At 37.5% G+C, this 13,408-nt stretch overlaps 1 protein-coding gene across 1 annotated transcript in view; it reads right to left on the bottom strand.

Moving 5' to 3' along the window:
- Window positions 1-11,251: 11,251 nt before the first annotated feature.
- Window positions 11,252-13,408, bottom strand: part of clstn2 (calsyntenin 2) — a 128,509-nt gene continuing 126,352 nt past the window's right edge. Inside the window, exons 15-18 of the mRNA XM_035670105.1 lie at window positions 13,231-13,376; window positions 12,566-12,686; window positions 11,673-11,863; window positions 11,252-11,495 (exon numbers count right to left, since the gene is read on the bottom strand). Coding sequence (XP_035525998.1) covers window positions 11,271-11,495; window positions 11,673-11,863; window positions 12,566-12,686; window positions 13,231-13,376 — 683 coding nt within the window. The 3' untranslated portion in view covers window positions 11,252-11,270. The remainder of the gene's footprint in view (window positions 11,496-11,672; window positions 11,864-12,565; window positions 12,687-13,230; window positions 13,377-13,408) is intronic.

Below are 13,408 nucleotides of genomic sequence, written 5' to 3'. Positions count from 1 at the left end.
CTCGCTGTTTAAAGTAATGTTAAGTTGCATTGAGAACCATTCCTCACAGGACACTAAATCATGTATTATGATGTCAGTGACGACCAAAGTATTTCATACTAAGCCATGGAGTGCGTGAATGCGTGTGTAGGAGCTGTAGGTCGTGGCCCGTCGCAGCGTAACTAGTGCTAACATGCTGTTGGCAGTATGGAGAGCCTTACCTGCTGTTGTAGCACCCTGCTGTAGCTCACTGGTACCAGACAGTATCTGTCTGCTCTCCGCACAACTGTCTTAATGACCACAAACAAACAAACAAACAAACAGGACCAGAGCAGATCTAGTCTCACTGGATCTATAGTGAAGGTTGGAGCGGGATGTAGGAACATTACTGCTACTGCAGCGACAGGGCAGATGTGTTTCTGGCTCGGAATAGGATACAGTTGACCATTGCACAACCACACACACATATATACACACACTGTAGACCAATCATGTTTTCTTTCCTAAAAAAAGCTTGAGTCACTTTTTTTTTTACTTCTGAGTTTGTATCCTACATTATTATTATTATTATTATTATTATTATTATTATTATTATTATAAATATTATTTTGAGTGTGGAGTCTGATGATGGTAGGATGATGGCGATGATGATGATGATAATGATTTATTTATCACACATTTGTTTTTTTTAACTGATCATTGATGGTTACATTCAGGTAAATTTAAAACAAAGATGCTGGTGATGAAGGGAGAGAGAAATCAAAAGTTGTTTTCTTCAGTGCTGCTTATTATTATTATTATTATTATTATTATTATTATTATTATTATTAATAATAGTGATGGTGGTGGTCTTGCCTCCTCTTTTCATCAGTTAGGATGGGGAGAAAATGACCATTCAGAAAAGTAGTAGAATGTATGGACAGACGGTGCAGATGTCAGATATGAAATGTGAATAAAAGCCAAGTGAATTTGAAAAAAAAAAGTCTGTAAAATACTCCTTGTGTTTCTTTTCCTTCACCCTTTTCTTGAGTTTTAGGAACGCTACTAAAATATACATGTTAAAGTCATCTGGAGCTGCAGTAAGATGCAAAAGAGCCTGATGGTGTAACTGGGGCTGACACATTTTCAGCATCTTTAATTGTGTGTGAGTGAGCGTTTAATCTACCGAGGGAGGCCTTGGCGGGGAAAATTAGGCAGTAAAGTATTTGGCTGTACGTTTTCCCAATTGTCAAGTGTGCAGTTTCCACCTCAGAAAGTAAACAGCTAATGCACTGCTCATCCGCTCCCGCAGCTGTAAATACAGCTCAGCCAGGAAGATATCGATGTGCTCAGAGTCTAAAAAGTGAAAACTGCAGGGCACCACAGAGTGAAAAAGCAGACATTAGTAAGGCTTGATGTGGTTTCAGGCTTTATATTTCCACTGCACAATGTGGGATCAGTCTCATCAGGTCCAGCTCACCGTATCTAAAAACACAAGGTACTGATGTTTGAGAAATCAATAGCAGACAGATGGTGTAATGATGCTCCAGCATCACGCACCATCCTGCCTGGGATGGATCAAACACTACAATTTAAACAGGACAAGAGAGTCTCCTTACCAAACACAAACACACAGTTTTATCTATTTTCCCAGTCAAACACTGACATGAATACTGTATGTGTTTGCAGGGCCCCTAGAAGCTAAACATTGATTTACAGCACAGTTTTAGGTCTGATGACAGATGGATATGGACCAACACAAGTGTATTAACACTTTAGTCTAAAGGTGCAGTCAGACCAGATATTGTCAGGTGAAATGTACTAATGTATTGTGGGCAGGGTTGTAAACAAACTGAGAGCTTCCAACAATGTCAGTCCACCAGGGTTTGAACTACAGGGAAGCCAGGAAGAGCTTTGTTCCTCTTAGTATGACATGAATTCCCCTGAAAACATTATTTGTGGAATTTTAGGCGGTCTCTAAAATATTGACTTTATGTTTTATTTGCCATGCATTTCTATTGTTCTGTACCTTCATCATCATGGATCACAAATAAAAAAGGGGAATTATTGATGTATGATTCATACATTAGGGTGATTTATCACTAATTCACTTTAATAAATATTCTTGCCATCACCATGGAAGCGTGGTGGTGCAATATCTTTAACTCAAAAATAAGAAAAAACAAGCTTTCCAACTCTGTGTGTCGACGAGCCATTATTCCCTGAGCTCCCCCAAAAGCCATGGTAACAGTTTGTATACTGCACTCCGCAAAGTTGTAAATTATACAGAAGCAGTAAGGAAATAGTGGTCCTCTAATGAAAATATTTTATAATTTGCAATTTCTGCAAGATTGCTGACCCGTGTTATACAGCTTCTTATCAAACATTTCATTGTCATTACTTCCTGTCACTGCCCCTGCACGTACAGCATCCTTCTCTGCTGCTTGTATTATTTCATCATGCAGTCATAAAGCAAGAATATAAACAATATTATATTGTATATATGAAATATTATCGATTACTCATAATGGATAATGACCCCTTTTAGACTGTTGTATTATTATTGCACATGTATTAAAATGCAGCATTTGTAGCATTTGTTGTAGCTGGTGTAACTTTATATACTCTTGGTATTTTAATCTAAAGCAATACTTTATAATAATATATATATAATAATAACTTTATAAACATATGCATTTTATGTGTAGAACAAACCACAAAGTAGCTGTCAGATGAATATAGTGGAATAAAAAGTATACAGTATATCTAATAAATCCCCCTGAAATGTATAAAGTCAAATTTTGCCATTGTACAATAGTTAAGTAAATGAGAAAAAGAAAAAAAACAAACCTTGGAGGAAAACACCATCTACTGTATCTCTGCCTGCCCACATGCTGCACACACACACACAGACGCTGCTGCTGCATTCATTTCAAACATTTAACCCTGATGCTCACTAAAGCAAGAAAAAGGCAACAAAGCTGCACTTAAGTTCTATTCTGGGACTTTGTCAGGAAGCAGAGGTGTGAGAAGGGTCCACAACACAACACATTTCTCTCCTGAGGAGGGCAGTTTGCCTGCAGAGTGGGGATTAAGACCATGACAAACAAGGACATTTTTAAAGTATTTCTAATTAACAAATGATGTAGGGAAATAGCAGAATAAACAGCAGTGATGTTCTGCCATATTTTGCTTTTGTGTCATTAGTTTTGACATAAAAATTACAAATGTGCTGACAGAAACAAACATTATGAGTTGCAAAGGTGGTTGATTGTGCCAATGCACTTCTCAGATAAAACTGTTATGACTGCGACCATCTGGGACTGCATGGGCTTTTTTGGCTCAAGCTCTGCTACCACATTTGCAGTATTTTCACTATACTAATACAAACCCTTTAAAAGAAAACAGGAAAATGTCTCATTCTTCCAGGAAATACTGATAAAAAATGAAGCACACAATGCTTGGTTCAAGAATTGCTCATTTGCAGCCTACACATGCACTCATTCACATACACAACAACTACAGTGTCTCAACTCCTATAATTAATCAACACGCTGACAAAACACAGCTCCTCCAACTGCAGCAGTGAGGAGGTATGTGGCTGGTTACCAGGGAAAAAGGCGATGAATTCAAACAAGTAGGAAATAAAAAGTGATGACGAGAAAAAAAAGTCCTTCATTAATCCTGATAGCAGGGGTTATGTCATTGTTAATGGTCGACTGTGTCACATGCTCTACGTCCTCTTATCACAAGGCAAAACACATACATACTGTTTTTAGAAAGGCTGTATTTGACAGTTACATTACTTAATATCTTGATTCATTTCACACATTTCTCATTAATCAGTTGATCATTACAATATATGGATAATGCTGATCTCAAGTTCCTAGAAGTGATGTCTACAAAGTGATTGTTTTTTTCTGACCAACAGTGTCAAAATATTCAGTTTACAATCATATAAAAACAGAGTAAAACAGAGAAGCAGTATATCCTCACATTTTAAAAACTGGAACCAGAAAAGCACTTTTTCTTGGTTATAAATTGCTTAGATGATTCAAATTACATTATTACAAAGCCTGTGCTACAAACTGGTGGTGTGGACTGATATTCACTGGTGCTTAAAGACTTGATGGTGAGAAGTCAGATCAAGTTAATTCTATTTATACAATCCAATATTACAAATTTGCCTCAAAGGGCTTTACAATATCTATCTATCTCTGTTACATGATTACATGTAAATGAATAAAAGTATAGTAAGTGGACATGAAAAAATCCACAGAGTTGAAATATTTTCTGTTGCTTAACTGTTATGTGGAAAAAAACAAAGCATGTGTGATAAAAGCCATAATGAGTTCCCCATAAAGCCAGTATCACAGTAAAATAATGACACCAATGGGCTGTTTGCAATGTTTCCAACTCAGTAAACATGTACAACTACCATCTGGACCCCTGACATTGCCAAAATCTCAAACAACAGCAACACTTTGGGAGGGGATACATGCACAAAACAGCTCATGAGGCATGATGCTCAACAAGAAAATCAACATGAAAGCATCATAATGCACATGCTGAATAACAACCCAAAGCTCAATAACAAAAACTTGATTTACAAACGCAGCAAAGCGGACAGCAACAGTGGAAGAGTAACTACCTCTCAGCACATGACAATCCACAGCAGCCTCTGCTCCACTTCAGAGCTTTAAAAGGTATTCAGATCCTTTACTTAAGTAAAAAAAACAATACACTGAACATAATACTCCACTACAAGTGCAAGCCCTGCAGAAAGTATTTACTATAAGTATAAAAAGTAAAAGTGGAGAAAAATGATCCCTTTCAGTGTAATATTAATTGATGTATTAATATTAGTGATTCATTAATGTGTATGTGGAATTTGACTGCTGTAGATGTTGCTCGAGTTTTTATTACTTTATACTGTTGTGTAGCTTAATCTACAGGCATCATGTTCCATAAGATCATATGTTTGCAGTGTCGCTGTCCTGTGAGAACCGAGAGAGCTCTAAAAAGTTAGCTTTACATAAAAACAGACCCTTTTCAGCCTTTTCCAGCTGATCCAAGTAAGGTTTTAATAGATTATTTAGTTTAAGAATAAGATAATATTCCCAACCCGCAAATGAACAATTCAACTTAACATTAAATCTCCAATAGTGGAGTAATTAAATGCAGTGAAGTAAAAAGTACAATATTACCCTCTGAGATGTGTGGAGTAGAAGTATAAAGTCGCATAAAATGCAAAAAACTCAAAAGTACCCTTAAATTTGTACTTAAGTACAATACTTGAGTAAATGTACTTAGTTACTTTCCACCACTGGTAACGTTACAACCAGCAAACAAACACAGACACAGAAAAAACAGATGAAATCAGCAGGCTGTTAGCAAAACTTCCATATCTTGGTGAGTGAATGTCGGCAGATAATAAGTCCTTCCTCCACAGCAGAGATACAGGACAACAACTGCGGCTTTCTAGCATGCCCTAAAACCAAAAAGTACTCCCAACCCCCGTGAAGCTTTGGCGACCCCTAGTGGAGGTCTCGGCCCCCAGGTTGGGAGCCACTGGTCTATAAAAAGATTTTGGGTGAAATTAAAATCTCCCCCTATCATAATAAATGTTGATTAAGTTAAGTTGTTCACCCAATAAGGCATCTTGTATCATTGTGTACCACCTGGATCAGTACAGATGTCTTTCACCTGAAAAGGAACAGATTCATGAATGAGCTCTGCTACTCCCCTCGAGTACAAAAAGGAAGAATAAACAGAAAAGCAAGAAGAAGAGGAACAAGAAGAAGAAAACATTATGGCCAATCTACGGAAGACAGTCAGCAGGTAATGCCCTTCGACAGGGTTGTAGTTTGTTTAGGTTTAGGCACAAAAACTACTTGGTGCTGTTGGGTAAAAAAGATCATGGTTTGTGTAGTGTAATCTGTGAGAAAGTAGAGAGACCGTTGTCATGGAAGGCAACAACAAAGAAGACAATGAAGAAGAAGAAAACAAGATTCAATCAAGAGATTGTAAAAGAAAACCCCAAGAAAAGCAGCACTCTGCATACTTTGAAGCTTATTGCAAACTAAAAAGCTGAATAAACTCAATAGCAATTCATCACATTATTCCCAGGCTGAGGCACTGTAGTTTTCTGTAGCACGGGTCCATTAGGGTGTTATTGAACATGTGGTGCTCATCAGTTAAAGGGGCACATTAAGCTACTAATTAGCCGATTGTATTTTTCTATCCTCAGGGATCTGCTGAGTGATTAAGTGTGTAGTCAGCACTGTTGTGAGCAGGGAACCCAAGCAGAGCTGCAACACTTCATCTACACAAGCCCTGGACATTTAACAGATGAACTCAAATGAAGACCAGCTATTATTTCCTCAGCTGCTTTTTACAAAATAAAGCAGACAACTCAGTTTAGATGTCCATCCAACTTTCACACCCACAAATTCTTTAGTTTCCGGCACATTGCAGAATATCTTTCACAAACTAAACTTGCAACCAGATTTGATGGACAAAGAATAAATGCTACAGTAGATGCTTTCATTCACCTTCAATTTAATATTTACAGTTTTTGTCTAAACTTATTAAATTTAGTTTCAGTTTACTATTAACTGTTAATCCTTTCACCAGTAGGGGTCAGTAATACTCTACTGTGCTGTTGGATCTACTTTCTCTGTACTGAACACACAGATTAAATGGATATAATATCATCCACGATAAAAATTAGAAACCAATATATACATATTTCCCATAATCAACTGGATTTCTTTTTTTCATTAAAGCCACTGAAGACCAATCTTCACTGATGATTATAAAAAAGCCTTGTTATCCAATAATTTCTCTTGTCCTGTTGAAGCTCTCATCCTCCCCCAAAAGACAGTTATATCATTATAGGCTATAGGTCATATTATTTATTTTGCTTGTATCAGACCTCAACACTTTTGTTGTCAGTGAATTATCAGTTGTGTGTATCCTTACACCCACATTAAATGTTTTCTAAAACAATACTTTTATTAACATAATTTTCAGTTGGTATTCATTGTGAGTCTGTCTCTGTTATCTTCAACATTTATTGTTGTGTTTATAATTTTTGCCTTAAGACTTAAGTAAATAAAGTATGTTTTGGCTGGAACTTTACCAGAATGAAAGTTATCAACGGACACATAAATGCTGGTGTGTGAATGTTTGTAATTTTGATTCAGTCTTTCACTTGCAGCTGAACTTTGACTTTTTCTTATTCTGTGTTTTTCAGTCAAAAATATTAACTAGACTTTATGAGAATCAATATTCTTCACTCATCACAATCATTCACAACCTTTTTGTGACGTTTTAAGTAATAGCTCTGGGAAACATGCTTAATTGCTTTCTTGCTGACAGTCACATGAGAAGATCCATAATAACTATGAGGCTACAGCCAGCAGATGGTTCGCTTGGCTTAGCACAAAAACTGGAAACAGAGCTCCGTCCAAACTCTATAGGTCATTTATTAGTCTAATTTTAGTTTTAATTTATTATTTGTTTAATTTGAAAGCAATACTGTAAAGTGTAAAAACTACAATGTATGTTTTATGGGGGGTTATGTGATGAGCAATTACTTCCTGGAGTCTCCGCTGGTTGCCTAGCAACCTCACACAACGACACGACTCCAGACCTGGCCAAGAAGTAATCCAGCACAACCCCCTCCCCGATAAAACCACTAATTGTTTTTACACTTCAGTCTTGTGTGAATTATGTTCTCACTGTGTATTTAAAACGTACACTTCCTTTCTTTGTGCTGAAACAGTTGCTGTGGCATACAACGTGTCTTTGAATATACATTCCTCACATGCTGTAGTAGAAACCCCTCTCTCTCTTTGTAACACCCAATCAGCTTCCTCCAACATGTGATGAATTCAGGCAGCTGAACATCTACAATGACGGCTTATTAGTTATGCAAGTCTCTCAGTTTGCCAACACACACACACACACACACACATACACACACGCACACACATCAGATGTTTAGTGCACAAACAACAAGCAGGGCTGTGTAGAGTCTAAAACAAGTCTTTATTGGTCAATATACAGAAAGCAGTGGGATGACCACTAAAGAGAGAGAAATCCCAACCATTTTGTTTACAAAAAGAAAAAGAAACGGATATATAAAATAACTGTCTTGAACATTTTTACAGGATTTGTTTTTATATGTAAAAGAATCTTTTTCTCTTTAATCTTTCAGAAGCACAATATGACAAAGGGAGACGAGGGAAACAAGGCAGTTGTTTCACAATGATGACATCACAATCACAGGTGCTTAAAGGCCAACAGAGGGAGGGGAAGGTGAACAGAAGACATATCAGTTCAAGAGCTCAGAGGGAGTAATAATCACTGATACTGTCTGGATATGAACAGGTGAGAGGTGATTTCTCTGAGTAGAAACAGGAATGGATTTACTGTTAGATCGTTTGAGTGTAGACAAACTCATGGACTTACATTTTGTTTAGTTTACTTAATCTACAATAACGAAGGTACAAAATGGAATTAATATCAATGTAGTTTTCACTTCTTCTTCTACTTGTGGTGAAGTTGTGCCGACTTGATAACACCAGTAAAATAAACAATCACTCTGCTTCTTTTCTCCAGCATTTAGCTCTGTGGGTCTTCGCCTGACTTTAAAGGGGCACTCCACCAATTTAACGCTTACTCATCAAAAGGAGCATGAGTCAGTCAACGGTTTTAATTATATATAATATATACATATATCATTACTCGTATAACTATACTATATACTATATATATATATGGCATTAATCATATACTATATAATAGTTAACTATATAATTATAATACTATAATATAATAACTTCTATATTGAGCTATCTATATTAATATATATCTATTTAAAATATATATATAACTAGAGACGCAACTTGTAATACATATTAATATGTACGCGGTTAATATAAACAGTACAAACTCACTCCACGGTAGGCTCTCTAGGCCCTATCTAAAGCCAGTGTCTGGTTTGCCGTTCTGGGCTACTGTAGAAACATGGCGGTTCAATGCGGTGGACTCCATGGTAGGCGACCCAGGGCATCTGTAGACATAAACGGCTCATTCTAAGGTAACAAAGACACAATGACTCCTATATTCAGCTGATTATACACTAATGAAAATATACCTATGACTATTTCTGCCAATGGATCCTCTAAAATGTTACACAGCGGACCTTTAACAGAAAACCTGCATTACAGACTGGAACAGCAGGTGTTGAGTTTAAAAGACCTGGGGGTCAGTTTCTCAGATATTTTAGACTAGTCTGTAGTGTTAGGCCAGTCTCAACTCTGCTCTCGGATTAGTCTAATGCCACAAAGACAGTTTCAAAAGAATAAAGACTTATTTTATCCTAAAAAGCCAGTTATCCCCAGGCTAACTCCGAACTAAGAGGCACGTTTCCATGGTAACAATCAGTGAACACTGCTAATCAGCGGCACCAAGTGACGGCTCGTAATTATTGGTTTGCTGACGACATTGTGGAGCGAGTAATGAGAAGGGAAAGAGTTTTTAGAGAGCGCAGTAACCTGTTGGAAATACACAGCAGTGAGGAAATCGTCAGTCGTTTCTGTTTGCCCAGTGAAACTATCCTGAGTCTGATTAACAAGTTAGCAGAAATACTGAACCCTGCCACCGTAAGAAAGCACAGCGTCTCAGCTACAGGTCTGCACTGTGTGGAGATTTTATGCAACTGGAAGTTCCCGTTAGACTCTTCGTTGAATCTTGCCAGTACAATGTCATTGTATCTGTTGAACGCAAGCATTTTATGCTGGAGTGAACAGAGCTGAGCCAGAACTCATAGCGAATTAATAATCAAGAACTAGCTTTATGCAAACGATACATTTGTGAAAACAGCCCCTGGGCATTTGCCAGGCAGGTCTAAAAAGAAATGCTACTGAGTTGCATTGTGGGAAGTGTAGAATCCAGTGTTTTGGAGATTAACCTTTACTAGGCACTATAGTCAGAACATCTCTGCATCTGTTGCAATTTTGACCCTTTTTAAAATCTGTTTCTAAACATTATGGATGTGCAATACCGTATCGCTGGTGTACCCCGGTTTGTACTGGTCTTTGATACTGGGCCCATAATTGCATAGAGGGCTCTCTTTACTATGGAATTAAACACAAAGGAAAGATATATCAGTAGCATACAGGAACATCTCTGTATCATTCCATCTGCTGTAAAAAGAAAGATAACTGATTAACTGACTAACTCTAAACAGCAAAGGCTACAATAGGCCACAGTATGGGTAGATTTGGTAGAAAGACAGATGCAAACAAACAGGCTTAAAAAAAAGAAGAGTATTTTACCGTATTTGAACCACAATCAGCTTTTCCCATTAGCTCATAAGCTGATGGAACAGTGATCATTTTAAAATACTCTTGAGAAATACATTAAACAGTTAATAGTTCTGCTTTGAATATGAATCAGGACACATATGTAATGTTTATGGTAAGAGATAACATATCCAGGATCAGGTTTCTCCAGGCCACAGAACCACAGCACTATGATGCACTCATCACACAGGCTTTACAGGGTCTGGTTTGAGTTAAAGATGAGAGGATATACACTTAGTGACAGCACAGCTATGTTATTACTATATAGGTCAAAGGAACTATATTGAAAGTTTACGGATACATTAATGGATATGTATATGGATACATTGTGATGCTAAATCTGTTAATAACCCATCATATGGCAGACAACCAGTTTTAAAAATGAACAATAGAAATATAATCTGAGGACATATGTAATCGCAAATGTTAAATGTCTTAAATTATCTTTGCTAATGTAAGAAATTGAGAGAATTTGTGTCACTATATTTCAGATCTCACGTATCTTTGCTGCTTGTGTTTGAGTTTGGATTCAGTTTTATCAGCGAAACTTCAGCTAATTGTGCACACATAATGAGAAGACTGTGCTTTTTTGATATTCATCATATATTTTGCTTCATTGGCTGTGATGTGAATAATAATGTACATACAGATAATGTTGTATAGCACTGTGGGACTGCAGCTGACTCTGTAGTTCTGACTTTGTCCAGCAGAGGGATATGTTTCATTAAAGATGACAACATGGGAAGATTAAAAGTATTTTTTCCAGCAACAGATTGTAAATAATTTTATCAGAGATTTTGTTTCTGTGTGTGTTTGTGTAGTGAGAACAAAGGATAACGTGTGTGTGTGTGTGTGTGTGTGTGTGTGTGTGTGTGTTTGATAGAGAGATAGAGATGAACATGTGTTTGCATGTGCCATTATATGTTAATGTGTGTGTCAGTATGTTATGGAGGAACTGTCCCACTCTAGTTTTCCCTTCTGCTTCCTCTCTTTCATCTCTTCTCTTTCGTCTTCTTCTTCCTCCTCTTCGTCTTCATCGCTGTTGTCTGACTCAGCACTTGTCATTCCTCCCACCTGTTCCTCATCTTCTTCTTCTTCTTCCTCCTCCTCACGTTCTTCTTCTTTTACCTCTTCATCAAGCGCCTGAGCTCCTTTTACGTTCTAGAAAACAAAACATGATTTAGTGAACCACGGATCCCAAATCTGGTTTACAGAGGCAACAAATGCAGTTGAACTATGTGGAAGATAAATAATCGTCTATCCTCCAGTCAGCCCCTCTAGTTTTTTGATACTGAGGGAATAAAACAACCCAGAATTTAAATGAAAATGCCATCCAACCTCCATGGGGTTGACAGTAATGGTGAGTGCAGAGTTGTCCCATTCTTCTTCAGGGTCTTTGCCTCCATCCTCGTCTTCTCTGAACCCATCCTGATGTGTTGCATGGATCCTGTACACGCCGATGACCACAATCACCACCAGGGCGGCGATACAAACCACAATAACTACTGTGGCTGCTGGAGGTGCTGGTCCTTGAGGAGAAGTAGAGAGCCAAAATATTGCATTATATGATATTATATTGTTGTTTTATTTAAAGTTGCAGGCTCTGGTTGCTTGTTTTTGTCAAGGCCTGGTTGATTCTTGCAAAAGCCATTAGGAGTGCTAGAAAGCTTAGTTAGTTAAGCAAACTTACTCTCTCCAGCTTTAATCCAGTATAAATATTATTTGTATAAAAATTAAGCTATTAAATAACAAATCAGTAACTAATCATTAATTTGATCATTTAATACTTTGGTGCTCATTGTTTCCGTAAAAGGAACTAAACAATTGAATTGTTGGGAGTCTAACTGATGTTATATTTATGTAGGTGATCTAAGCATCTTAGAATTCGGTCAAGCAGACAAGACGGTGGGCTTTACGAGGTTTCATACATTTAAAGAAGCAATCTAATTGAAACCTGTGTTTATTTGTCCAAAAGGTGCAGCCCTACCTGGCTAGTAAAGGGGACCCATGTCTATTTACACATACATTGGCTTTAAGCTAAATGCCTTTATGATACCCTGTCTCCCTTCTGTGTGTAATGTTTAATCTTCAATCTTAGCCTTAAATAAAAATTCCTCTCTTTACATCTTGTCTAAACTGCTTATATGAAACAGCTCCATGACCAACCAGTTAAAACATTGTTCTGCCCCATTTTTACATCAGAATACATTTCAATGACATTTGTGGCTTACCTGACATGTGTGAGTTGAGAGTGTGTATCATGAGTGGGTGATGGACGGGTCTCATGTACTGAGGCTGGGCAGCCATGTGATTGACGTGTTCCACAGGTGCTGAGTGGTGAAGAACACTGACCTACAGAGGCAGGACCAACATCATTATCCTCAGGAAAAAGATGGTGGATGATAATTTGTGCAACCATAAAAATAAAGAAAAATGAGAAAATAAAAAGACAATTCAAGACATTGGAGCATGGGTAAGACTGATCAATATAAACTGGAAGGCAATCTTTGTAAAACGTTTTAAAGCTCTGATGAAGATGTACAGTGGTTGGAACATAATGATTTAGTCACTACAATAAAAGCTTTTAATATTTCCTTCTTCCCTTTGTTGTTATTTTTTTCTCATATTTTGGAGTGCCTGGATTGCCTTTCAGTTTATCTTGTTTATTTCCCCCATTTTCCGAGAGCACCCAAGACATTTTTGATCTACGGTTGACTGTACAGAGCAACCGCTCATTTCCTTTTCCAGAGATTGAACATTATTGATAACAAGTTTAAAAGATAAAAGCAGATGGGGAAAAATGAGCACAGATGACAGGGACTAGATAAACAGTGCAGGATGTGAGAAGTGAGTGAAAAGGAGTTGAAACACGACGATCTAAAGACATCAAACTGACCTCTAAATTAAACTCATTGCTGGTGTAACGTCCGTTGAGTTCAGAGCAAGTGAGTCTGAATCTTCTCTCACTCAGGGTGGCAGGTCGCCAGTTCCTGTAGCGCACCTGTCTCAGTGCCTGCTCATAGTGAGCCATGGAGTCCACACCTTGTAACACACAGCAAACACATGTTATACCA

This window comes from Morone saxatilis, unplaced genomic scaffold (genome assembly GCF_004916995.1).
Source record: "Morone saxatilis isolate NCDOM2014 unplaced genomic scaffold, NCSU_SB_2.0 Contig23, whole genome shotgun sequence".
Lineage (NCBI taxonomy): Eukaryota > Metazoa > Chordata > Actinopteri > Moronidae > Morone > Morone saxatilis.
The sequence above is the reverse complement of the archived record's forward strand: the minus strand, read 5'-3'. Positions and strand labels throughout refer to the sequence as shown.